This window comes from Strix uralensis, chromosome 5 (genome assembly GCF_047716275.1).
Source record: "Strix uralensis isolate ZFMK-TIS-50842 chromosome 5, bStrUra1, whole genome shotgun sequence".
Classification (NCBI taxonomy): Eukaryota; Metazoa; Chordata; class Aves; order Strigiformes; family Strigidae; genus Strix; species Strix uralensis.
Genome location: NC_133976.1, coordinates 1,777,590 through 1,802,946, shown reverse-complemented (window position 1 = coordinate 1,802,946; position 25,357 = coordinate 1,777,590). Strand labels below are relative to the sequence as shown.

The following is a 25,357-nucleotide window of genomic DNA, read 5'->3' as shown; positions in this document are numbered from 1 at the left end:
TTGGGAACGGTCAGTGTGAGGTTCACAGTTGGACTGGAGGATCTTCAAGGTCTTTTCCAACCGAGATGATTCTGTGATTCTGTGAGTCAGTGAATAAATTCCTGTTAGCTGCAAATAGCCCTGCTCTGCAGTTAGGACAGCAAGAGGGGGAAGGTAAAGCTGATGAGAGGTGGGTGGATTCATTCATTCCTGACTCTGGATGCTTTATTGTTTACTTCTTCAGGTACAGGAAAGACCACAACCTTGATCAAGTACGCAGAGAAGTTTGCTGATCTGAATTTCCTTTACGTGACGTTTAACAAATCTGCTGCAGACAGGGGAAAAAGTGCCTTCCCCAGAAACGTTACGTGCAAGACTTTCCATTCGTTAGCATTTGGAAGTGTCGGCAAACAGTGAGTGGGGATTTTAGATTCCTTCAGATTGGATGGGCCAGTGATTTTAGCATCTGTGTGAGCCTGGGGAAACAGTCTCATTACCTGGTCTGTCATAGACTCTGCTGACATAAACCCCATTACTGGTGTGGGGGCTGTTCATCCTGCCCGTGTTTGTAGCCAAGAAGCACTTCACAGGGAGATGAAAAGCCACTAAGAATGGCTTTTTCCTATTTCCCGTTTACACTTCAGTGGTACAACCACTCTAAATGCTGCTTTTCTTTAGCAGAGGAGGGGTTTTCTTAACCTGACTTGTTCTAATAATACAGTTTCTGGCCATCTAAACTGCAGACAGAAGGGAAAATGAGATATGACCTGGAAGAAGAGGGGAATCCACTTACCTGGCTCTGAAACCATTCTGTAATTGCAGGGGTAAACAATGAAAATACCTCTCTGGCTCGACTTTTCATCTATAAAATCTATAATATTAATAAGTTTGTGCTTCCCCCAGGATAGATATATGCAGTTTTTAAAGATATTCCATTACCTCGTCAAAGTGGGTGTATAAAACAGAGCTTCTGCAAGTGTCAGTGTGCAACATAAGCAAAAGCAAGCTTGCTTTTCCAGTAGGCTTTTCGTATGTGTTTCAACATGTGTCTCTTATTTTTTGTCATCTGTGGTGCAGCTATAAAGAAAAAGGCAAGCTGAACTTCCACAAGATGTCAGTTTTCTCCATCAGTTTTCTTATCCAGAACCGCGAGGGACAATCTCTGTTTATAAGAGGGAAAACAGTCTCGGAGACCCTTGGAAACTTTTTTGCCTCTTCAGATGAAGAGATCTGCAAAGAACACACTCCTGTTTGGTTCAAAAATACTCATGGTGCGAGAAAACTTGTCAGTGACATAGAAAAGGAGGTGGGTATCTGAGATGAAGCAAGACTTGGACTGCAAGGTTTAGAAGGGGCTGTAGTTATCCCACATCTCTCATAGTTCACAGGTATTTGTGCTTCAGCTGTAAGAACTGACTGTCAAAATATTTTTTTCCTCTGGTGACAAATAAAAAGGAACTGGGGCCTGTTTGTTCTCCCTGTTCGCACAGCTGGTTTGCAGAGAGGAGATTATCACTGTCTCTGCTCAGTGCAGATGTTTCTTCCCTCCAAGGAAAAGAGAGAAGAGATTGCATGTATTTATATCAGTGCCTGAACGGCGCTGTGATATTATATGAAAAGACAATAAACATTTTTGTAGTCATTTTGATATGCGGAGCCAAACCCAAAAATTCTCATTTAGAGTACAGACATCTTAGCAACACTTAAAGTAGCACTGACATCGCAAACAACGTGGGCTGGAGTTGTGGAGAAAATTAGCCTTTCTGCTTTTCACTGATCACACCTGATCAGATCCAGTCCAGCCAGCAGAAATGCAATTTGCAGTCGTTATTGCTGGCAGGGAATGAACTCACGGCCTCAAAATATTAAATACCTTTAAGCACCTTGCAAGCTGTCCAGAGAAGCCAAAATAAATGCAAAGTCTGTGTTAATGTGCAGAAGTTAAGACAGTATTACAGGGTCCTAAGAGCTGAGCCAAAGCAATGTTCTTTTCAGGGGCTGCCTTTGGAAAAGACAGTGTTAAGGAGAAGTTAACTGGTGGTGACACAGAAGAGAAGTAGGAGGAGAAAGGCTTCAGAGAAGCCTTTCAAGATCTGCTGTGCCTGGACTGGTTTTCTGCTCAAAACAATCTATCCAGACCCTTCTGTTTTCTCTTTCTAGATCAATGTGGAAGAGGCCAAAGAGATATGGCACAACATGAAAAAGCTGGATGAAGATGTAGAGAAGAAATACAAGATGACTTGTGATGGTAAGAGTACACATATCAAATGCCTTCAGATAAAGAGCTGTAGTAGAAAACTAAATGGATTCGTGCTTCTTACTTCTGGCTGTGCACCAGGAATGAGCATCAAAAAGTATAAAATTTCTGTTCTCCTGCCACTGGCTCACCAGGGAGCTCAAAACAGTCCTGAAGGCTGGTAGTTTGTTCATTTTTCCTCAGAAAATGGTGGAACTATTTAGATGTGTGTGACTGGCAGCAAAATCCTGGAAATAATGGGTGAGACAGTGGGCAAACAAGTGCTAACAGTGTTCCTTGCTGCTGCCAGCATGTCCTTTCGTCTTGCTTCTTACCATGTGTGCAGATAGTGCCAGAGGTAGCTCGCACTGGGGAAAATCTTCTTTGTCATTTTCTTTGTGCATTAAGAGTTTTGGAGTCATCAACATAGCTGCCTTCCTCCAGTGCAGTCAGGTTGTTTTGGGAGTGGTTTTTTCATCCTTCCTACAGCCAAAGGAGATAGAGCAACATCTGGGAGCAACAGAGATTTTTGCAATCCCTCCAAAAGTCATGCAAATTCCAAGCAAAAAGTAGGGCCAGAAACTTTTTTTTTTTAAAAAAGAGACATGTTTTAAAGATCATGGTGTTTTACGATGAAAAAATTACCCTCTCACTGACATGCCTCGTTCTTTCTCTCAGGGTATTTGAAACTTTGGCAGCTCAGCAAGCCTCAGCTCTCAGGATATGATGCCATTTTTGTTGATGAAGCACAGGACTGCACTCCGGGTGAGTGGTGATGGGAGACAGAGCTGCAACCTTCCTAAGCACTTTACAGAGAGGACGTTTGTGTGCTCAGGGGTGTGTGAGAAGTAGCACAATCAAAAAAATTCTGCCCCTCAGCTGTAACATTATAACTGCTCTGGTGCTTGGTCCCAGATCCTTGCAAATTCAGCAAGGCAGCTTGTAAGCAGGCTGCAAGAGTGCAGCAGTTTGAGGGGTTGCTTTCAGTTGCTTTGGGCATCCAGATGTGCCCTCCAGACCCATTTGCTATTGCTTTGCTGCTAACAGAGAAAAAACAGAACACCAGCATAGTCAAGGACATGGTTTATTACAAGAGTGGCGAGACATTAAATAGTTCAGCTATCGGAACAGCAGAGCTGCTCCATGCCACCCCAGCACTGGGTGCAAGTCTTTCCTGTTCCTTGCTCCACCCTGGGGATTCCTGAGTCACCCAGCAGAAAGCTGCTGGCTTTCTTTGCCAGGGATATGGGGAGTAGCTCTCTGTTGCAAAGCAAGTTGAATCGGTTCTGCGAAGGGAACTGTGTGCTGAGGGGCAAAAGAAGTGGGGCAGAAGAAGGCCTGGTCTTTGCAGTGGATATTAAACCAGCTGAAAGGCTTCTTCAGAGCAACTGTACTCACTGGAGACCTGGTCTCATGAGGGTTTGGCTGTGCTTTGGCAGCTGCGTGCGATGCGAGCGGTTGGTCTGCCAGCATCACTGAGCCTTGGTCAAAGTGAACCGAAGAGCTGAGGTGTGCACTGAGCCACTGCGCACACGTGCAGCGTGCCCGGGTCACTGGGGATGGGTGGCAGCTTTGTGCTGGGCTCCCAAGGGTGGGATTAAGCTGCTGGGCAGGAAAAAATACCGTCAGTCTGAAATAGTGGGAGGATGTTTGTAGAGCTCCCAGTCAACTGCACGCTTCCCTTTGCTTCTCCCCAGTCTGTTGTCTCCTGCAGCTGTGTTGACCCTTTCTTAAATGCTGTGAGTCACCAGGCAAGAGATCTTGCCTCTGTACAGGCAAAAGACACTGTACAGTTCACTCTTGGTTTAGGAGCAGGCTCCTCCGTAATGCTCTGATGTTTTCCTGCAGCCATCATGGATATTGTACTGTCACAGACATGTGGCGTAATCCTCGTAGGAGACCCTCACCAGAAGATCTATAGCTTCCGGGGTGCCGTCAATACCCTCTACACCATTCCTCACACCCATGTCTACTACCTCACGCAGGTAAGATGAGGGTCTGCTGCTGTCCCTTCCCAGGCAGATCCCTAATGCAGTGGAAAATGTTTCACGTCCCTTTTCAGAAGGCATCTAACAGCCAAACTTCTTGAGTTGGTCACCGTGGAGTGGTGCGTTGCCTGGATTAGTGGCGTGCTTTGCCATTCACACCCTGCACTGCAGAGCTCCTTTGTGCCTCTTAGTGGAGTGATCCCATCGCTAGGAAAGCCATGTGGCTTGGAAGACATATGGCTTGAAAAATGGGCTGGATCGCTGGGCTGAGGCCAACTGGAGGAGTTTCACTAAGGCCAAACACCAGGTTCTGCTCTTGGGCCACAACAACCCCCAGCAGCGCTACAGACTTGGGGAGGAGTGGCTGGAGAGCTGCCAGTCAGAGAGGGACCCGGGGCCGGTGATTGCCAGCCGGCTGAACAGGAGCCAGCAGTGTGCCCAGGTGGCCAAGAAGGCCAATAGCATCCTGGCTCATACCAGCAATAGCGTGGCCAGCAGGGACAGGGAAGGGATCTTGCCCCTGTGCTTGGAACTGGTGAGGCCGCCCCTCGATGAGTGGGTTCAGTTTTGGGCCCCTCCCTCCAAAAAGGCCATTGAATGACTCGAGCGTGTCCAGAGAAGGGCAACGGAGCTGGTGCAGGGTCTGGAGCACAGGTGTGATGGGGAGCGGCTGAGGGAACTGGGGGAGTTTAGTGTGGAGAAGAGGAGACTGAGGGGAGACCTCCTGGCCCTCTGCAACTCCCTGAAAGGAGGGTGCAGAGAGGGGGGATGAGTCTCTTGAGCCAAGGAACCAGTGGCAGGCCAAGAGGGAATGGCCTCAAGCTGCGCCAGGGCAGGGTCAGACTGGCTCTTAGGAATTATTTCTTTGCAGAAGGGGTTGTTGGGCGTTGGAATGGGCTGCCCAGGTCAGGGGTGGAGTCCCCAACCCTGGAGGGGTTGAAGAGTCAGATTGACCCAGCGCTGAGGGATCTGGTGGAGTTGGGAACGGTCAGGGTGAGGTTCATAGTTAGGCTGGAGGATCTTCAAGGGCTGTTCCACCTAGATGATTCTGTGATTCTGTGACATATTTGCTGGCTGCACACACAATCTTTTTTTCTGGCTCTGTACAAACTCCAGGACTGCCACCTCTCTCCCACCAACATCCCTTTGTCTGTGATATCTCCTGCCCTGTTTGTCTGCCAAGGGAGTAATTTTCACAAGTAGCTTCAGCTGATCTGAGTTTGCCCTGGAATAGAGCTTCTGCCTTCTTTCAGCACAAGTGATACTTGTGTCTCCAGGCTGGATTACCTAACCTGCTGCTGTGCCAACTGAAAGCTCACCCTGATTAGTTTTTTAGTGTCATTAGCTACATGACTACACAATTCTCACAGCTAAGGAATCCTTCAGAATGAATCAGTTTAAACCAGTGACACAAGCTGCAGTGCAACCAGCTCCTAAGCCAGAACAGCCACCAAAACATTCATCCACCTGAGCTGCCTTTTCCCCTCACACTATGTCAGCCTGGCTGAGGGGCAGGGGCCAGGGACTGCCTTTATTTGTGGTGGCACATCTTGGGACAAGTCTTGGGACTAGCCTTGCATCAGCTCACTTGTGGAGTTTTTGTGGGTAACAAGATTTTCTGCTTCTCTTTGCTGGTGGAGGTGTTGTGCTCAGCCAGGCACTGGTGGGTTTTAATCATGGTGTTAGGGAAACTTGATTAGGACTTTGACCTCATGATTCTTTGACTGTTGGCCCCAGATCTACAGGTTAGGAAAGCACAAGGAACAACCCCCAGCCCTGCTCTGCTGCTCTTTTCCCACGACCTCCACCCCCTGCCCTGCTGCAGAACAAATATGCCATGTCCCATTAACTTACTGGGAAAGAGTCTTGGCAGTGGCCACTCTTGGGGTGGAGAGGCTGGAAACCACATTTTACCCTGTATGACAGTCCCACCTCACAGCACAGTTCCTACTGTCTTGGATGTAAGAGTGACCAGGCTTTCTAGGAATAGTTTGGGGGGGATTTGGGTGCTTTTTCTAAGAGAAAGGTTGGCCAGAAGGTTGGTGGGAATTGTATAGTTCCATATATAGTAATACTTTTGTAGGTTCTAACAAGCTCCTCTTCTTTTCCTGCTGTTTCCTTTATTTTTCCACATAGAGTTTCAGATTTGGTCCTGAAATAGCTTACGTTGGAGCAACCATTCTGGATGTCTGCAAGGGGATCAGGAATAAGACATTAGTGGGTGGAAACCAAAAGGGTAAGTCGTGTCAGTGCATCTCTCGGCTCAGTCAGCTCTGTTCAGTGACTGGGAGTTACAGAGCCACTGCATAATAAACAAAACGTGTCAGGATTAATCCTGATTTATGAAGATCTTTGGGTTTCTAAACCTGCTTTCTAACTGCCCTGGCTAACTGGGAATTTCTTCATGCAGGTGATGTGAGAGGCAGCATGGAAGGGAAGATAACAATCTTATCACGGAGCAATTTTAACGTGTTCGAGGACGCTGTGAGACTTACTGGAAGAGAGAGACCAATTAAAATACACGTGATTGGGGTAAGGGGAGATTGCCAACGTGTCTTTCACATCCCAACCTCGAGTCCCCAAACCTGTTAGCACTTGTAGCAGAGACACCTACGTGTGGCTTGAAATAGGTGTGGCTGATCTGCTGTCTGTAGCACCCAGGTTTAAAAACCAATATTCAAGGAGGAAAGCAGCAATCTGTTGTGGCTGGGGAAGAGGTTTTTTGGAGCAGCTGTTCTCAGATCGGTGCAGGTGATCCCTTTTTAGGCTCATCTCTTTTTTTTTTCATCAGGCTCAGATGAGCGGGCAGCAGCTCCTGTCTGCTGGATGGGGTTGGGGCAGGGGCAGGGTGATATATGGCTGGAACAAGTCGCTGCAAGTATTTGCATTAGATGGAGCACTGCTGACTGCCTTTGACTGCCAGCAGTGGCACAGTGCTCCTGCATTAGGGAAATCAAAATAATTGCAGGCTGAGTATAAAAAGCAATTTTTCAAGCTCTCTTAAGAGACAAAGACAATGGCTGAAGCTGAAGGTGACCTTTGGGCTTGTGGATGCCACAGAGGGCTGTGCTGTGCTCATTACTAATTTCCAGTCCTGTGATGGTCTGGTCCCTGTGTTGATACACTCAGGAAAATTGGTGCACCGGCCTTTTTGGTGAGGGAAATAGGGATTTTCAGCAATGGTGAATGTTAACCCCTTGAGGGAGCAACAGTTGAGGTTTGCACTGATTTTTCATTGGCAAAAGGCACCCACGTGTCTGAAGGAGAGCGTGCGTGTGCGCACGTCTGCAGAAATTTGTGTGCTTGAATGGCAGGGAGGTTTTAATAAGGCTCCACATTTCAAAAGCCTCAGAGGAATCATTAGTCTTCAGACTCTGAATCATCAATACCTATGATTTAATTTGAGATCTTGTTCTGCACCCAGAAACATAGAAGCACATGAACAGTTGTCCTAGTGCTGAATGTGTTTGAGCAAGAGCCTGGTCTTTTGAATTTTAGGCTTATATTTTAATTTCTCTTTTGCACTGGGAAACTGCATATTGCAGTGGAATGAATGTTTGAACTGTCTACCCAGTACCAAAATCCTCGTCTGCCTTTGCAATGTGGAATAAGGCAAAGTTCAGACTGACACTTCTTTTGATGGAACAAAACAAACTGAGTTGGGAAACAAGGGGGAAAAATAATTCCTGAAAGTAAAAATTGTCGAAACAAAGCCTTTTGTTTCAGTTTAACATTGAAAGGGAAACATTTACAGTCAGCTTAGCAAGTTTATCTTCATTTTGGTGGCCCATTGCTTCAGGAAAGAGGATGCAGTCATGCCTGGAGCTGGCTTTGCCATGGAACAACGTGGAGTCAGTAGGCCAGCAGCATTTATGGCACAACAAACTTCTAAAGTTCTTTCTAACAAAGCAATATGCAGCTTTTGGAAGCTAAAATGACCAAAACCCAAAATTACAGAATTTTTTTCTTCTTTGAAAAGACTTTGAATGTAAAATTCTGCCGTAGCTCTGTTATAATGCCATTCAGACAGTTGCTGTTCTCTCTGTCTGTCTGTCCGCAGAGTGGGCTGGATCATTGCTTTTTCAGCTGCCTTTGGTTGTGCTACAGCTCCAGAGATTTCAGGAAACCAGCCCTGTATCTTCAGCACATTTCTCTTTTTCCCTCCCTCTCACCACCACTAACCACCAGGCCCTGCTAGCTTATCTAGAAACTCTAGACAGCACCTTTACTCCTGTATATTAAGATGAATTGTTGTTTGTTTTAGGGGCTTGACCGTTTTGGCCTGGAGAGAATTCACGATATTTGGAAACTCAGTCAACCCGCAGATGAACGGAAAAAAGGTGAGTACATCCTCACCCTTCTCCCTGTGATCCTCCCTCCAGCAGCAGAGACATTTTAGTTTTTGCTGCAGTGATGGAAAACAACACGCTTCTTGGTGTTTTATTTTGTATTTCCTCATGCAGTTATCTGTTGAAATCTGACTTCTCAATGGTAGTGTCATGGGCTGTGCTATTTTGGCTGCTTCAGTGGCTGGTGTTAATACCAGAAATGCTGAAATTGTGGGGCCTGTGTCATGTGGTCCTCCCCAGCTTTCTGCTGCGATGCCTTATGTTGAGGGCAAGAGCCCAGTAAACTCATAAATTGGGATTTTTTTCTGCTATGTTTTCTGATTTTACTTCATTTTTCATTTTTCTTAGGCTTTTCCTATTTTGTTTTTAAACCTGGTGTGCTGATTCCTCTATGACATGCTTTCTTTTCACTGATGGATATCATTTAGGAAGTAAATCATTCATTTAAAATTTTATGGCAGCTGTAGACAAGTATTGTTATATATAGCTTATATATGGGGCACAGAGACAAACAAAGGACTTACTGAACTGCCACAAGTGATTGATTATATGGGTGTTGTTACTGGTTCTTTGGAAGGTGAGCTACCAGGAAAATTCCTTGCCAACGGGGTAAAAAGAGAGAATAACGCAGGTTGGAAGGGCCCTGGGGCTGTTTCTGCCCTGAGCCCTGGCTCCAGCTGCTCTGAAGTCATGTTAGAAACTTTTCAGACTGCTCAGAGTCTTTTCCCTTCGATTTCTGAATATCTCTGGGGATGAAGGTTGTGAAGACTTTCTAGGACACGTGCTCTAGAAATGGGTGAGCTCGGGGCATGTTTGCCAACCGCTCTCTCCTGAGCTCCTTAAACTTCTGTACCCTCCATCGTACACCAGTGCTGCATCTCAAAGTGAAGCTGTTTTGTGAAACTACCCACTCTCATGAAAGCATTTGAGGGTGTTTTGCATCAGTAAAGAAAAAATCCTGAGCAAAACCCACCGATCACAGAGCGAGGAGTATATCCCAAGCCCTGACATCCCACAGCAACAATCCATCCACTGCCCCACGCTTGCCTTCCCTAATACTTTGAAATTTGATTAGAATTTAAATATGCCATTATATGTGTCTGTCAAATAAACTCATGTCATCTGCTACTTTCTTTTTCAGCAAATCTTGTTATAAAGGACTCCTTTATCAAAAAATGGGAAGAAACTGAGGGCTTCATCGGTTTCAGGGAGTATGCAGAGCGCATCGATGACAAAGATCTGGAAGTGAAGATTGCATTAGTGGAGAAATATAGAGAGCGGATCCCTGAGCTCGTGCAGAAGATTCGGAGCAGCCATGTGCGACAACAAGCTACGGCAGGTAAAGCCAAGCTGTGTCTTTGATAGGGGAGCAAATTCAGGTCTTCTTTCAATCAAGCTTCAGTGCTGAATCCACCTTGTTCTGCAAAAAGACTAAGTTTGGATCAAGTCGGTCAACTATTTCCTACAGTTGGAAAGCCCTAGGACTTTGTCCTGCTTTTTGGGAGTCCTGTTGGAATTGCCCTGCAACTTGCTGACTAAAATTTGGGGAAGGGACAAAGCAATCACGATAAAAATTCATCAGATAAAGAGAATTCCTGTTTGGGAGTTGGGGCTGAGGCTCAGGCTGCTGCCAACCGGGTATTTTCCTTGGCAGGGAAGTTGTTTTCAGCAGTCTAGATTCCCAGTGGAGGTACTTTGCTTCTGATTTGTATTTGGGGAGAAGTGAAATGAATGCAGAATGAAATAATTTCATTTGACTTGGCGCCTCGTGAAATTAAAAATACCATTATTGCTGTGATGACTCATCTTTTCCCTTATTTTTCCTTCTCGTTCCCCACGTGCACGGGTTACAGATTATATAATAGGTACTGTCCACCAAGCCAAAGGTCTGGAGTTTGATACGGTGCTGATTGCAGATGACTTTGTGAAAGTGCCATCTCGCAGTGGCAATCACCAGAGAGTAACTAACTTCAGTATCGGTAAGGGAACGGCTGTGTGTGGTACCCAGCCTGCTCTGAAAGCAGGAAAGCAAAGCGTGCTGCCAGCCCTTGTCCCCCGAGCTTCTCGGTGGTGGCATGTGCCAGTGATTCTTGATCTTGTAGTTTCCTTCACAGCGAGGTAGGGGAATATTCCTGCAGTCGAGCTCGTAGCTGTCTAACAACAGAGAAAGACCAACTCCACACTTGGGAAAGACTGAGCTTTGCTTAAGTGCCACAGTTCATGCTTTGGAAGAGCCCGTCTCTTCCCAGTGAACAGAGAGGAGCTTGCAGAGTGAATCTAGAGGCTGAGAAGCTCCCCCAGTGCCAAACCTGTGCCTGGGAGGTGGGAAAACATATAGCAGTGAGCTGCTTCTCTAGGCGTGTAGAGTCCTGCCTTTGAGGGAGGAAGATGGAATGAGGCAGGAGCTGTCGGTGGTGGCAGGAACTGCAGAGCAAACGCAGGAGGGTGCTGCACAGCTGTGCTGCTCTGCAAGTTCATGCTCTCCCGGAGCAGCACCTCCCAGAAATACTAGCTGAAGCATTAGTAGAATGGCAGAGCTGTTCATTCTTGTTCTCTAAAGCTATGCATGGTCTTTTCTCCACCCTAGACATGTATCCTGAGGATGAATGGAACCTGCTCTATGTAGCAGTGACACGTGCAAAGAAGTGTTTGCTAATGTCAAAGTCCCTGGAATACCTTTTAGCATTGGCTGGGGTAAGTGAAATCTTTCCAAGGTAAGCAAATCCTCGAGTGGGGTAATTTAGGGTCCTGATACCTGCACTAAAACAAGCCACCGTCGCGTGTGGTCTGGCTGAGCACCCCTGCCTGTGAACTGCAGCAGTTCCTCAGCCTCTGTGTGAGTGCTCCAGAGGCAGAGCAGACATCCAGGGAGGGCAGACTCCCAGCCACGCTGCTGGGAATCCCGTTAGGATTTGGAGTTTCGAGGCAGCTCTGCAAGTGATGATGTCTCGGGCAGGATGGGCAGCTGTCAATTTAAAAAAGTGCTGGGAGAGTCGGCACCCACTACCCATAAAATCTGCTCATCTCCGATTATTATGTTTGGAGGAGGGGTGTTTGGTAGAGAAGCATAAAAGAAGATTATAGTAAGATTCAGCTTGATCCTAAGATTTATGCTGAGCATGGACTGTGCCCTGGCTTGTGCTGGCATAGACCAAAATAGCTGAGGACACATTTTTTCCTCAGTTCACACTGTTCCATACCGTGATTTCAGCAGCAGCAAGACACAAGGTTGCAGCATTGCTTATATTTTCAGTCCTTGCATTTGGGTGTTGTCTTCCGCAGGACCTGACTTATTATCTCAGTGCAAGCGTGTGGGTTCCCTTTTCTCTGTCTGCAGTGGTTTCCAGCTCTTATTCACTTCCTCATGAGCTGCTGCTGTTTTCTGCTTGATTTTTGTCACCAGGAGGTTGGAGATCTTTTGGTTTGTATTTTAAAAACAATAATGTTGCAAGTCACTTCCCAGGGGGTAAATAAAAATATGAAACAACCCGTTCCAGTATCTCAGCTCCTTCTGAGTGGTGTTGTTCCTGTTTTTTTTTCTTGTTTCTTAGGAGGGTTTCCTTCGAGTGGAGCTGATGAGTGAGGCTGCAAAGGACAGGGCCGCTATAGCTTGTTCTGTGCCACAGTGTACGGGAACGCTACAGCCCAACTCCAGGCTGGTTGTGAAGAAGCTGCCTTTGACTCACGTACGTCCCCTCCCCGGGCTTTTGAGATCACATTTCTGAATCAGGAGCCTTCACCAGCCGCTCCAGTGGCTTGCGGGGCAGCTGTGTGCTGTGACTGTTCTGAGCTGTCGCACCAGGGAGGGACATCCTGAGTGTTGAGCTTTGGTGGAAGTGAGCAGGAAGCGTCCCATAGCCCACGGCTCCCCGGCCCTTTGCTTCTGCTCACAGCCCCGGCTCCTAATTGGGGGTCACTTCCCACTTCGAGGTGGTGTTGCAGTTCCCACAGATCAACTCATGCCTTCACCTCCCTTCTGAGACTAGTTGTGGCCTCAGGTGGGGACGGTTTGGGGGTTTTGTTGTGTCAGATCCCATATCCGACTCTTAGAGCCTCTGTTGAGGCCGTGGAACATCTGTGTGGGCTTAGCAGAGCACCCCTCACCCCAGTGACAATCTGACTTTTGGGTCCAGTTTCAGCTTTGATCCCACCTTCTGGCGCTGGGGTGGATCCTTGCCCAGAGGGTGCGGTGAAGGCTGAGCTCCCCCACTGAACACACGGTAAATCGGTGGGAGCTCCGTGTCCAGGACAGGAGAGAGCAGATGGCTCATAGAACCACAGAATCACAGAATCATCCAGGTTGGAAAAGTCCTTGAAGATCATCAAGTCCAAGCATTAACCTCACACTGACTGTTCCCAACTCCACCAGATCCCTCAGCGCTGGGTCAACCCGACTCTTCAACCCCTCCAGGGATGGGGACTCCCCCCCTGCCCTGGGCAGCCCATTCCAACACCCAACAACCCCTTCTGCAAAGAAATCCTTCCTAAGAGCCAGTCTGACCCTGCCCTGGCGCAGCTTGAGGCCATTCCCTCTTGGCCTGCCGCTGGTTCCTTGGCTCAAGAGACTCATCCCCCCTCTCTGCACCCTCCTTTCAGGGAGTTGTAGAGGGCCATGAGGTCTCCCCTCAGCCTCCTCTTCTCCAGACTAAACCCTGCCCAGCTCTAGACTAAACAACCCTAGCTCAGAGCCATCAGCAGCAGAGACAGACAAAGCCTTGTCCTTCACCAGCAAAAACCACCACAGGCACATTTTAGTTGTTGCAGCTATTGAACAATCTGTCCCTTAAGGGATTTCCTTTCAAAGGAGATGGCAGGAAATGCTTTTTCTCTTCCACGGATGTGAGAGTGTTCTGCCTGAGGTTGGAAGCCTTCCTCCAGCCTTCCTCTTCTCTTAAATCTCCTCTCTTTCCCTCCCCAGAGCAATGGCAGCAAGGATGCAGGTGGCTACCTTTGCCACGCTTGCACGCAGCAGCGCTTTGGCTCTCTGGCACCGCTCACCTTTCTCCCAGCGTTTCAGGAACAGCCCACCCAGCTTTAACGAAGCCTTCCAGCTCCCCAGAGACCTGACTGCACCCCAGAGCCCTCCTGGCTGCGGGACAAGGCCTGATGTCACATCCCAGCTCCAAAATCGGGTGGATATTGGAGCAGGATTTTGGACCAACTCCAAGAGGAATCCTCCAGGCTCTCTGCAAGGTGTGAGACCTTTTCTCCAGCCTTCCAAGAGCTGCTGGGCATGGCTAGTGCTGCATCTCTGCATGCAACAATATGCACCATATAAACTGTATCAGACGGGACAGTTTTGGGGTTTTTTGAGCATTACCCCTCCATTACCTTTGTCACCAGGAAAACACCTCCAGTGACCAAACTGCCAGGCTATCCCTGCCTATTCCATGATGTCATCCTCGGTAAAATCCCTCTGGTCTACTGGAAAAGAAAATGCAACACAGTAAAGTACCCAAAGAAACACTTCAATCCCAGAAAATGGACTTTTTTATTAATCTCTCCCAGCTGAATTAATTTCCTTACTTGGCAGCCAAGGGGTTTCCCCAAACTCTGTTTCCCTTCTCCCTGCAGCAAACCATAAGGGAAGAGAGAGGCAGCGTCTGAAGAACTGCTTTGGTTTGGTTTCAGTCTAATTCAGAGACAAACTGGAGAGCGTTTTTAATGCTGAAATTAAATCTGTAACAACAAAAAGCCTTAGTGCTTTCTTTTTCCTCTTCCCTTCTGTTAAGGAGTCGTCTTGGGTTGCTCTTATTTACCAACCATCACAGTGGTTCACGCAGCGTAATGGTTCTTGTAAATCAGATGGTGGCTTACGCTCTCCGTTTGAAGACACCATGGCTCGTTGTACCAGAGCCTGTGTCATGTGGAGATCAAAACTGAAACAATTTCAGAAGAGATCTGCCCAGAGCCGTGAGCGGTGTGTGCTGGAGGAAGCTCGTGCATCCTGTTGATTTCCACAGTTAATTCACTGAAGGGCAGCCGCTTCCCTGCCTCTCCTTTCACTTTTGAGGTACCGACTCCAGCAAGACTCTCTCTGTTCCGCTCACCTAAACACGGGCAGAACTTTAGCCCAGACGTGAACGTTGGGTGTAACCACAAAGCCCTCGCTGCTGCAGAGATGGATTTCACCCCACCCCAGCTCCTGTCTATCCCCGCTCGCCTCCCCGCATCGCCCGCCCAGACAAAAAATCAACTGCTGTGTGTGCATTGCTTTATACACAATTATATACACAATTATTATACACAATATATACACATTTATATGTAAAAAGGCATCAGTATAAAGCTGCCTGTTCTGTAGCAAGGGGGAAACGAGTGGATAACAACCAACAATGGACGAAGGGAAAATACAGAAGAATATTTCCGAAGTTGTGCTATTGCCTTCAGTCTTTGTCAGTGTCTGTAGTGAAATCGCTCCTGCTTGTGGTCCCCTGCGAGCGGCCGGAGCCGGTGGGCACCTGGGGTTGGCGCTGAAAGTGCCTCCGAAGGATCCCTGAGCCATGGACGAGGTGCCAACCGCGGCGGGACAGCGCCGGCCCCCTTGGCTGTGGTCAAGGGAGTACCAGTGGCTGGCTGGAAGAGAGCAGGAAGGGGGTGAGGACGCGGTGGAGGGATGCTCAGCGCTGCTTTCTGGGTTTTGGGGGCACTTTGGGGACAAAACAGCTCTAGGGCTGGGGCTGGTGTCCAGCTGGCTGTGCTCCTGCCCAGGGAATGGGTGCTACTCAGGGCAGAGCAGCCCAGCTTCACCCCCCAGCACCCAAACCCTGTTCCCTGCACCCCAAACATCTCCAGCTCACTCCCTGCCACCCACCAGCACCCCCAGGACCACCTCCTCCGAATTCCAGCTCCCGACGCAGAACACCCACCACCTCCAGACCACCCTGGGGTCCTCGCAGGGCTCACCCACCCGCTCACCTTTGGGTGCTGGAGCAGTCTCACCCACAAAAGTCACTTGTTCACGCTGGGAAGAGCAGCTGCGTGTGCCTGGGGCAAGGATGCTCCAGTGCGGAGGGCGGCTGGGGACTGGGATGCGCTCTGCCACGCGCCACCGCCGCTTGGGGAAGCATCCAGCTTTCCGTGGGAGCCCCAAGCATCCTCCGGGCTGGCGGGTGCACCAAGTTGCCTGGTGGTGGGTGCTCAGCCCGTGGGCAAGACACCGGGTGGTGACATCTCCTCGTTCCCAGCAGCGCGAGCCACCATGGGGATGGCCACTGCCGCGTAGTCCGGCCTCACGCGCCTGCAGAGGGGAGAGGAGCGTCAACAGCACCCAAAGGCCTTTTTCCTGGCTTTCAGGAAAGTGCAGAGACTGAGGACAACTCATCACCGGGGTGGAAAGCCCTCATGGGGCTCGACACACTTACATTTTCATCCTCCAGCAGCAGTAGGCCACGATGCCAGCGACCACCAGCACCGAGAGCCCTGCGGAAGAGATTTGGCTCGTCACAAGCATCTTCCAATGCACAGCCGAGGGACCAAACAGCTCCCCAAAAAGCTGAAAATGCTTTGTGCACGTTCACAAGGTGCCCTCCCCACCCCGGGGAAGAAATTTGGGTGCTGCACCCTTCCTCCCTTGGAGGCACTGCCCTCGACCACGGCATAAACCTCCCACAGCCCCAAGGTGAGCTTTTAGGCTAAAAAATAAAGAAAACAAGACCCTGCTTGCTAAAATAAGCTTTATGCCCGGCTTACCAATGGAAGGGGCCAGGATCCAGGTGGAAACTGAAAAGTAAAGAGAAATTGAGATTTTTTTTAGCTGCAAAGCCAGGAAAAGGAGGGAGGCTGGGGGGACCCTCACTAAAGAGAGGGTTGGAAACAAGGGAAAAATGTATTGAAAAAGTAAAAGAGTCTTTGCCCGTTGAAACCAGCCCTGTTGGTGGGAGAGGCAGCCTGACCTGCAGCGTGGTCCATAGGGGTGGGGGGCAGTGGGGTTGTCCCCAGAGATGTCCCCTGGGCTGTCCCCTCTCCTGGTGTGGGTGTCTCCAGTGCTGGGGGCGTCTCCGGTGGCATGGATAGCTCCGGTGGTGGCCCATCAGGGGCTGGTGGCACGGGCGACTGGCTGGCAGCTCCGGGCAGCCCGGGTGCTGCTGCTGGAGAGGGGCTGGAGGTCGGGTTGGTATCAGTGGATCCTGCTGGGGGAAATGGTGTAAAACCTTTCAATTTAAGGTTGCGGTCAGGCATGCTCCAGGCAGTGCTGTTATTTTGGTGCTCAGCCTGGTGCCCGATTCAGGCAGGGGCGATACAGCTACAAAATGGCATCATTTCATGCAATGGAATTAATTCACAGAATCCCAGAATCATCCAGGTTGGAAAAGCCCTTGAAGATCATCAAGTCCAAGCATTAACCTCACACTGACTGTTCCCAACTCCACCAGATCCCTCAGCGCTGGGTCAACCCGACTCTTCAACCCCTCCCGGGATGGGGACTCCCCCCCTGCCCTGGGCAGCCCATTCCAACGCCCAACAACCCCTTCTGCAAAGAAATCCTTCCTAAGAGCCAGTCTGACCCTGCCCTGGCGCAGCTTGAGGCCATTCCCTCTTGGCCTGCCGCTGGTTCCTTGGCTCAAGAGACTCATCCCCCCTCTCTGCACCCTCCTTTCAGGGAGTTGCAGAGGGCCAGGAGGTCTCCCCTCAGCCTCCTCTTCTCCAGACTAAACCCCCCCAGTTCCCTCAGCCGCTCCTCAATCATGCAATTCAAATACTTTGCTTTCCATACCATGGCGGTGGTGGTTTTGCCGTGACGACGGTCACAGCAGCCCCAAACCAACCCCCCCATGGGCTGCGTTTGCCCCTTCCTCACCCCTCTCGGTCCTCTCGGTGTGCAGCGTGGTCGGGAGCTCAGGGCTGGGTGTTTGTGGAGGTAGAGCTGGGTCCCCTTTGGGAAGACACAACGTGGAAACACCATCAAGAACAGCACCCAGGCCACCCCTCATCCTCCTCCGCCACGCCGGTGATGGAGGTGTCCCCCGACCCCAGTCCCCATCACGTCCCAGCTGCCGAGCAAGGGCTTACGGATGCATTTCAGCGTGGTCTGGGTCCAGTCGGGCTCGCTGGACCCCTCAGGGAGGATGCACTGGATGAGGCTGGAGGTACCGGCTTTGCGCTTGTAGCCCGGGTTGCAGGTGTAGCGCAGGCGGGTGTTGAGCAGCACGTTGTCGTCCACGTCGATGTGCGCGTTGGCCACGTCCTTGGGGCGGCTGCATCGCACTGGCGCTGGAGGAGAGGGTAAAAAAAAAAAAAAAAAAAGATTCAGGGAGATTAAGCACCTTCTGGCCCCAGCTCGCTGTGCTGAGCGGCACCCAGAGGGGGTCAAATCCTGCCTGGGGGTGGGAATGGAGTATCAGTGCTGCCCCGGGGCTGGGAAAGCCTCAGCCAGCCTGCAAAAAGACAGCGGTGAGCTGGTTGTGCCTGTGCACGGGGGACGGAGAAGGGGAAAGCTCCATTTCTGGCACATTTGTGGTCACTTAGAGCAGCTCCTCTGGTCGCTGAAGACTTTTTACAGAACTTCATTCCCCTGCAGCGACCGTCCCGGCGACATCCTGCCCCCAGTTGCTGCATTTCAGCTGCGCTCACCGCCCTCTTTTTTTCTCCGCTCATTTTGCAGCTGGACATGAAGAATTCCAGGCGCTGTGTGATTCCTCCAGCTACTCCCTGGGGTTTTCTCCCTCCCGGACGCTGCAGCCCACAGCCCTGGAGGCAGCTGAAATCTGAGCATCACGTGGCCAGGCGATGGGGCAGTGATGACCTGTGAGTTACGGCTTTTGTGCTTCCCCTTTGGCCTTGATTTGAGGTCGATTTCACAAGAGGATGTTAGAATTTCACTTCTTTTCTCTGGTGCAATGGAGAAAGTTTCTTCGTTGCCTCAAGACCGTGCCCATGCCTGGACCCACAACCCCGGCCGCTGCCAGCTCCTGTCTCCTGACACGCATCGCTGCGGAGAGGTGACGCTCCAGCGCCGGGATGCAGAGACGCACAGCGGGGATAAAGCAACTTACAGCCAAGCTGGAGTGGTCCCCAGCGGGGAAGGAGCAATGCATGGCTGGGATGGAGCAATATACGACTGGGATGGAGCAAAGCATGGCCGGAATGAAGCAATGCATGGCCAAGATGTGATGTATGGCCGGGATGGAGCGATGCACAGCCAGGATGAAGCAATATATAGCCAGGATGGAACAATAGACAGAATCACAGAATCACAGAATCATCTCGGTTGGAAAAGCCCCTGAAGATCCTCCAGTCCAACCATGAACCTCACCCTGACCGTTCCCAACTCCACCAGATCCCTCAGCGCTGGGTCAACCCGACTCTTCAACCCCTCCAGGGATGGGGACTCCCCCTCTGCCCTGGGCAGCCCATTCCAACGCCCAACAACCCCTTCTGCAAAGAAATAATATATACAGCCGGGATGGAGCAATGCATGGCTGGGATGGAGTGATGTGCAGCCAGGATGTGATGCACGGCCAGGACAAGTCAATGCATGGCCAGGACAGAACGACACCAGGAGCACACTAGGGGTGAGAATGCACTGGTGATGGGGATGGGAGTGTGATGGCAGTGGGGACAGGAACACGGTGGGGACAGGAGGACAATGGGGACAGGAGCATGGTGGGGACAGGAGGACAATGGGGACAGGAGCACGGTGGAGACAGGAGGACAATGGGGACAGGAGCATGGTGGCAGTGGGGACACAATGTGCTCCCCCAGGCACCCAAAACACCTGGAGATAAAAATCTTAAAAATCTCCTGCCCCAATCCGTTATCTATCCCCAGAACATCCCAAGGCAGGGGGCTGCCCCGTTTTGGTGGGACCGTGCATGTCCCCTGGGTCACCCCAAAGAGCTGCAGCCGCCGTGCCCAGAGGGCACGAGTGATGTGGCAGCCACGTGTGTGCTGAGCACGTTGGTTCTCAGCCTCCTCTCAAGGTGGCAGCAAAATTTCTGGGAGTGTTTCGAGGAAACGCCATGGGCCATTTTGAAATGCCCTCACACGTCGCCAGACCTGAAGCCGTGCCACAAAAGAAATGAAAAGCCCTTCCAGTGCCAAGACAACCTGCAGCCAAGTCTGCGAAGGGAGTGCAGCAAGAAATCCAGCCAGAAACATCAAAAAAACAAGGACATGCGAGGCCCATTTACGTCTTTCAGTTTTTAAACCTAATCTTGTCATCCTAATCCCATTGAAGCACTTTTTTTCTGGTTGATTTGATTGTAAAATAATCTCCTCTTCCAAAAAACGCCCAAGTCCTTCGATGACAAGACCCTGGTGTCTCTGCTCTCCAGGATCACGACCCCAGCATCTCACACCATCACTGCACGGATTTCAGTTCGTTTGCTGAGACAAAACACGTGCCAAGGGGGAAGAGGGGAGGAAATCTTTAGGGATTCAGATTTCTGGTGCTGTTACAACCCTGGAGATGTGTGGCCAAGATTTACGTTTGCTTTTATACCTTTGTACTGAATTGGAAATAGTGTAAACATGGATGGATGGGGAGAGCCGTGACCGTGATAAACTCTTGCTTCCAAGCAAGATCTGCGGTAACAAACCTCTCCCTCTCTTATTTGCTTTTTTATTGAAGCAGATTGATAAAATCCCCTGGATCTGGGCACCAGCCAGAGACTTGCACGCAGAAAAAAAACCACATCTGCCTTCTATTTTCCCATTTAATGCAAGGAAAAGTTCACAAGACTCTCCCAGGATGGCCAAAAGCATCTCTCCACTTGTCTCCGCTCTCTCTGAGCTTTGTGGTTGAGTTTTCCCACTGACATATCAGCCCTGATGCTCAAAAACTCATCGCATCATTAACTGACCTCCCAAACCATGGTGCCGGGTACCAGCCTTCCTGGGAAAATACCTCCAGCTGCCTTATTTCCATCCGAATTCCTGCATCCCACTGTTATTAAATTTCCAGGTTGACACACGTGCGCATTATTCAGGTTTTTTTTTTTGTATTGGCATGAATTAAGCGCATGTTTTCAGTTTGGTTTTTTTGGCTTTCTTCACCAGCGACCTCAAATGATGCCGGAGAGGGTCAGCTTGTCCCAGCACGTTGGGACAAACCACACAGGCACCAGGCATGTGGCCAGGGTGAGTCCTGGGATGGAGATGCTGCCGTGTGCTGTCATCCCACGTCGTGGAGATGTCCCCCTCCAGCTTCACGGGGCTGCAGGGGGCTGCACAACCACAACTAGACACCAGAGAATCCACATCAGGAAAACTTGACTATTTTTCTTAGAAAATTATCATCAAAAGGGCCAGAACACTGCTCATTTTCCGCTAGCAGTTTAAAAACCGTAAGCCAAAAAAAAAGTGGAGAAAAGAGAAATTTTAAGAGTCTGTGCCCAAGAATGGTAGAATTCATGAGAAACACCAAAATCACAGAAATAAATACAACTTTTTCATAGTTTAACTGAAAAATATTTACAATGGACCAGCTGTGCCAGGGATGGAAAGCAGGAGAGGACGTGATGCCCAGTATCAGCATTGTGGGATGCATCGGCACGGCCGGCACAGAGGGGCTGTGGCACTTCCTGAATTATCCATCAACTGAATTGAAAAAGATAAATATTATTCTTGTTCTCTAACACCCCAGATAACCACATTTTCTGCCTCACACAACGGTCCTGATTGCATCAGCGCTACCAGGAATGCCTGCAGGTCAGGGCTGGGGCTGTGGGAGAGTATTGCCTTCAGGGAAATATTTTTAGCCCGTTCCTGAGATGCATTTGGCAGTGCCTGCAGCTCTTCTGCCTTGTTTTTTCCACTGCAGTCAGTTTACAGCCCTCACTGCCCCCACCAGCTGTTTGGAAATAGGAATAAATTCATTTTCTAGGGCGTTGCAGCTTCGACAGCAGACAGGAGCCAGGAGAAGGGACAGAGCTAAAGCCATCCCGAACTTTTGCAGTCCCTTCCAGTGCTATTTCCTGCGCTTCCACATAAATCTTTCACAATTCCCGTATTTTCAGTTAATTAAGTATTTCCTCATGGTCTTGCTGCTGCAGCCAGTGGCTCCCCGTCCATGCTGAGCCATGATGGTGATTTTTCCTGAAGCTGCTGTGTCCAGAGAAGGGCAACAGAGCTGGTGCAGGGTCTGGAGCACAGGTGTGATGGGGAGCGGCTGAGGGAACTGGGGGGGTTTAGTCTGGAGAAGAGGAGGCTGAGGGGAGACCTCATGGCCCTCTACAACTCCCTGAAAGGAGGTTGGAGTGAGGTGGGGGTCGGTCTCTTCTCCCCACAGGCAACAAGATGAGAGAAAATGTCGTCAAGTTGCACCAGGGGAGGTTTAGGTTGGATATTAGGAACAATTTCTCCCCTGAAAGGGTTGTCAAGCACTGGAACAGGCTGCCCAGGGAAGTGGTGGAGTCATCAACACTGGAGGTATTTAGAAGACACGTAGACGTGGCACTTGGGGACGTGGGTTAGTGCTGGGCTTGGTGCTGGGAGAACGGTTGGACTCAATGGTCTTCAAGGTTTTTTCCAACCTGAATGATTCTGTGGTTTTGTGCTTTTGGAAAGGCGAGACACAATGCGACATTCCCGGTCCAGTGGCGATGCTCAGCCGTGGCCAAGTCATAATCCCGTGGAAAACCCACAGACCCCACCCAGGGTGAAATCCCACAATGATGCAGCTCCCGTGGGTCCATCACACGGACCCTAAAAATCACCCCCAGCCTCCCTGGATGCTGGTTGAGAGGTGGTGTGGGCACATGGGGAGGGAGGGGGGCACCTGGGGAGGTGCAAGGGGAACACAGGGGTGCAGCCTGGGCACCCCAGGGTGCAGTGTGGGTGCCCTGGGGGTGGGCATGGGGCATCAAGAAAGGGGTGTAGGCATGCAGGGAGCAGTGTGGGCACCCCAGGAGTGGGCATGGGACACCCAGAGAGGGATGTGGGCATGCCAAGGAGCAGCATGGGCACCCCAGGAAGCAGCGTGGGTACCCCAGGGTGCTGCATGGGTACCCCAGGAGTGGGCATGGGGCACCTACAGGGGGGTGTGGGCATGCAGGGAGCAGCGTGGGCACCCCAGGGTGCAGTATGGGTGCCCTGGGGGTGGGCATGGGTGCCCCGGGGGTGGGTATGGGGCACCTAGAGAGAGGTGCGGGTGTGCAGGGAGCAGCGTGGGTACCCCAGGATGCTGCATGGGTAACCCAGGAGAGTGCATGGGTAACCCAGGGGTGGGCATGGGTCACCCAGAGAGGGGTGTGGGCATGCCAAGGAGCAGCATGGGCACCCCGGGGAGTGGTGTGGGTACCCCAGGAGTGGGCATGGGGCACCTACAGGGGAGTGTGGGCATGCAGGGAGCAGCGTGGGCACCCCAGGGTGCAGCATGGGTAACCCAGGGGGGTGCATGGGTACCCCAGGGGTGGGCATGCAGGGAGCAGCGAGGGTACCCCAGGGTGCAGTGTGGGTACCCCAGGGGTGGGCATGGGTCACCCAGAGAGAGGTGTGGGCATGCAGGGAGCAGCGTGGGCACCCCGGGGAGCAGCGTGGAGACCCCGAGTGGGAGCTCGGCTACCCCAGGGAGTTGCGTGGGCACCCCGGGGAGCAGCTCAATCACCCCGGGGCGCAGCTCTGTCACACCGGGGAGGGCGCGGGCGTACCGGCGGCGAGCCGAGGAGCCCTGCGAAGCCCCACTTACCGGTATCAGCGGCGACCCAGGGCATCAGGAGGGCGACGGTCCCGCAGAGCAGCGGCAGCAGCGGCCCCGCCATGGGACGGCGGCGGCCCCGGGGCCGGGCGGGGGGCTCAGGGCTCCCGCGGAGGCTCCGCGGCTCTGCCCCGCCGCCGCCCGCCGCCGACACCGGCCATGCCCGGCGTGGCTCGAAGCGCTTTCGCTTTCGCTTTCGCTTGTCGCCTCGGGTGACCGGGAGGTCCTGCCGGGATGGGGAGCCCGGGGGGGTGCAATGCCCGGGAGAGGGATTCGGTACCCGAGGGGGGGTGCAATGCCCGGGGGGATGCAGTACCTGGAGGGGGATGTAATACCGGGGGGGCGGGGGGAAGATGCTTGGGGGCGTGCAATACCCGGGGGGGAGGGATGTATTACGGGGGAGGGGAGGGGGGGAATACCTGGGGTGTGCAATACCGGGGAGGGGGGGAGATATCCAGGGGCGATGCAATACCAGGGGTTTGAAGGGGGGGTGCATTACCCGGGGGGGTGTAATACCTTGGGGAGGGGGGGTATGGAATACCGGGGGGGGGATGCAATACCGGGGGATGGGGGGATTCATCACCTCGGGGGGGGATGAGATCCCTGGGGGGGATGCAATACCTGGGGGAGGGGGATGTAATACCGGGGGGGGGGGGGGGGGGGGGGGAAGATACCCAGAGGGGGTGCAATACCGAGGAGTGGTGAGAGGGGATGTGATGCCCAGGGAGGGGGGGATGCGATACCCCTAGAGAAAGCAGCACCTGGGGTGATGCAATACCCGGGGGGTCACTGCGGTACTCGGTTGGGGGGTGCAATAAAAAAAATTTAAGAGTAGGAGGATGTGGTAGTGGGGGTGGGGAGGATGGGGTACCAGGGGGATGCAGTGCCCTGGAGGGTGCAATTGCCCTTGGAGGGGGGATCTGGAGGTGCAGATATCACAATGCTGGAGCTGGAGCTTGCTGGTCCCCAGGGAAACCTCAAAATTCAAGGCCCTGGATGATCTGCAGAGCTCCTGCGGTTGGACTCAAACCTGCTGCCTGTCTGGGGCCACCCTGCTCCCACAGGGCCTGCTTAAGCAAATCCTCCAAAAACTGCTCCCACAGAGCCTGCTCACAACAAATCCTCCAAAAACCACCCTACGGCTCCTTGCTGGTGGACTCCTGGCTTTGCCTCACTCCTTTTCCTCTTGACTGCAGGTCTTTTTGTCTTGGCAATGAGTATTGGAAAATAGCTTCACAATAACTACAAAAGGGAAGAAAAGGGGTTATTTGGAAGATAACGTTTCATGGACAGTTAGCAATTCATCGTGAGAAATAGGTAAACTCTCCCTGTGCCCAGCAAGGAGATCATTAACCTCCCCTAAAACCGAGGGAAGTCATTGATGGTGGCGCAACCAGTTGACAAACCACTTGGTCCTGCCAAGTGTATTTTAGAAAAAGCAACTTTCTAAAGTACCAGACTGCAAACCTTGAGAACGAGGTGCACACACCTGAGGATCACAACTAGAAACGTTCACAGAGATGAAAATGTTGCACCAGTTACGTACCAGTTAAGTGATATCCCAGATGCCCAGGGCTCCGTGTTTAAATAGCTGTTGATTAAGCACACTTTTTAATCTATGTACTCTGGACAGGCTGGGATTTCACATGATCAGTGTAATGAAAATCAGTCAGCAGGTTAGAGTTCACAAGCAGTTTACACAAGAAATAGCTGAGGGTAGTAATACTGGGATTTGGTAAAGAAAATACAGTCTGCGAAGACTTTACCCTTCTCCAAGCGTTCCTTCAAAAGTCATATAAAACCCAGTCGTGTCATACCTGTTTCTGGGTGAGGATTTTTGCGATAGAATCACAGAATGGTTTGGGTTGGAAGAGACCTTAAAGACCGTCTAGTCCCACCCCTCCTGCCACAGGCAGGGACACCTTCCACTAGCCCAGGTTGCCCAAAGCCCCGTCCAACCTGGCCTTGAACCCTTCCAGGGAGGGGGCAGCCACAGCTTCTCTGGGCAACCTGTGCCAGGGCCTCACCACCCTCACAGGGAACAATTTCATCCTTAGATCTAACCTAAATCTCCCCTCTTTCAGTTTAAAACCATTCCCCCTCATCCTATCCCTCCCCCCTGATGACGAGTCCCTCCCCCCTTTCCTGTAGCCCCTTTCAGTCCTGG

At 51.2% G+C, this 25,357-nt stretch overlaps 2 protein-coding genes across 6 annotated transcripts in view; one reads left to right on the top strand and one right to left on the bottom strand.

Moving 5' to 3' along the window:
* Positions 1 to 16,213, top strand: part of FBH1 (F-box DNA helicase 1) — a 32,690-nt gene extending 16,477 nt beyond the window's left edge. For 4 of the 5 annotated variants that reach the window (XM_074869648.1, XM_074869647.1, XM_074869652.1 and 1 more), the window contains 13 exons: positions 224 to 392; positions 1,057 to 1,285; positions 2,140 to 2,227; positions 2,894 to 2,980; positions 4,064 to 4,200; positions 6,340 to 6,439; positions 6,614 to 6,735; positions 8,468 to 8,543; positions 9,694 to 9,891; positions 10,406 to 10,531; positions 11,140 to 11,246; positions 12,104 to 12,238; positions 13,471 to 14,923. In XM_074869648.1, the coding sequence (XP_074725749.1) occupies positions 224 to 392; positions 1,057 to 1,285; positions 2,140 to 2,227; positions 2,894 to 2,980; positions 4,064 to 4,200; positions 6,340 to 6,439; positions 6,614 to 6,735; positions 8,468 to 8,543; positions 9,694 to 9,891; positions 10,406 to 10,531; positions 11,140 to 11,246; positions 12,104 to 12,238; positions 13,471 to 13,590 (1,694 nt within the window). In that variant the 3' untranslated portion in view covers positions 13,591 to 14,923. Of the gene's footprint in view, positions 1 to 223; positions 393 to 1,056; positions 1,286 to 2,139; positions 2,228 to 2,893; positions 2,981 to 4,063; positions 4,201 to 6,339; positions 6,440 to 6,613; positions 6,736 to 8,467; positions 8,544 to 9,693; positions 9,892 to 10,405; positions 10,532 to 11,139; positions 11,247 to 12,103; positions 12,239 to 13,470 lie in introns of all 5 variants that reach the window. The other variant, XM_074869651.1, reaches the window with a different exon arrangement.
* LOC141943748 (uncharacterized) lies at positions 15,656 to 23,770 on the bottom strand. Its single transcript, XM_074869410.1, has 9 exons — positions 23,751 to 23,770; positions 23,610 to 23,706; positions 23,182 to 23,506; positions 17,565 to 17,765; positions 17,353 to 17,427; positions 16,448 to 16,681; positions 16,245 to 16,274; positions 15,917 to 15,974; positions 15,656 to 15,792 (listed from the first exon to the last, which is right to left on the bottom strand). The coding sequence occupies exons 1-9, from the start codon at positions 23,768 to 23,770 to the stop codon at positions 15,693 to 15,695; spliced, it is 1,140 nt and encodes a 379-aa protein (XP_074725511.1). The 3' UTR covers positions 15,656 to 15,692.
* Positions 23,771 to 25,357: the final 1,587 nt, after the last annotated feature.

Bases quoted from the DNA above. Each gene is read 5' to 3' on its own strand.
- LOC141943748 (XM_074869410.1), bottom strand. From the start codon at position 23,770: ATGAATCCCCCCATCCCCCG. The intron at 23,707-23,750 runs GTATTGCATCCC...CCCCTCCCCAAG, and splicing joins ATGAATCCCCCCATCCCCCG to GTATTACACCCCCCCGGGTA. The intron at 17,428-17,564 runs GTAAGCCCTTGC...GTCTTCCCAAAG, and splicing joins GACCACGCTGAAATGCATCC to GGGACCCAGCTCTACCTCCA.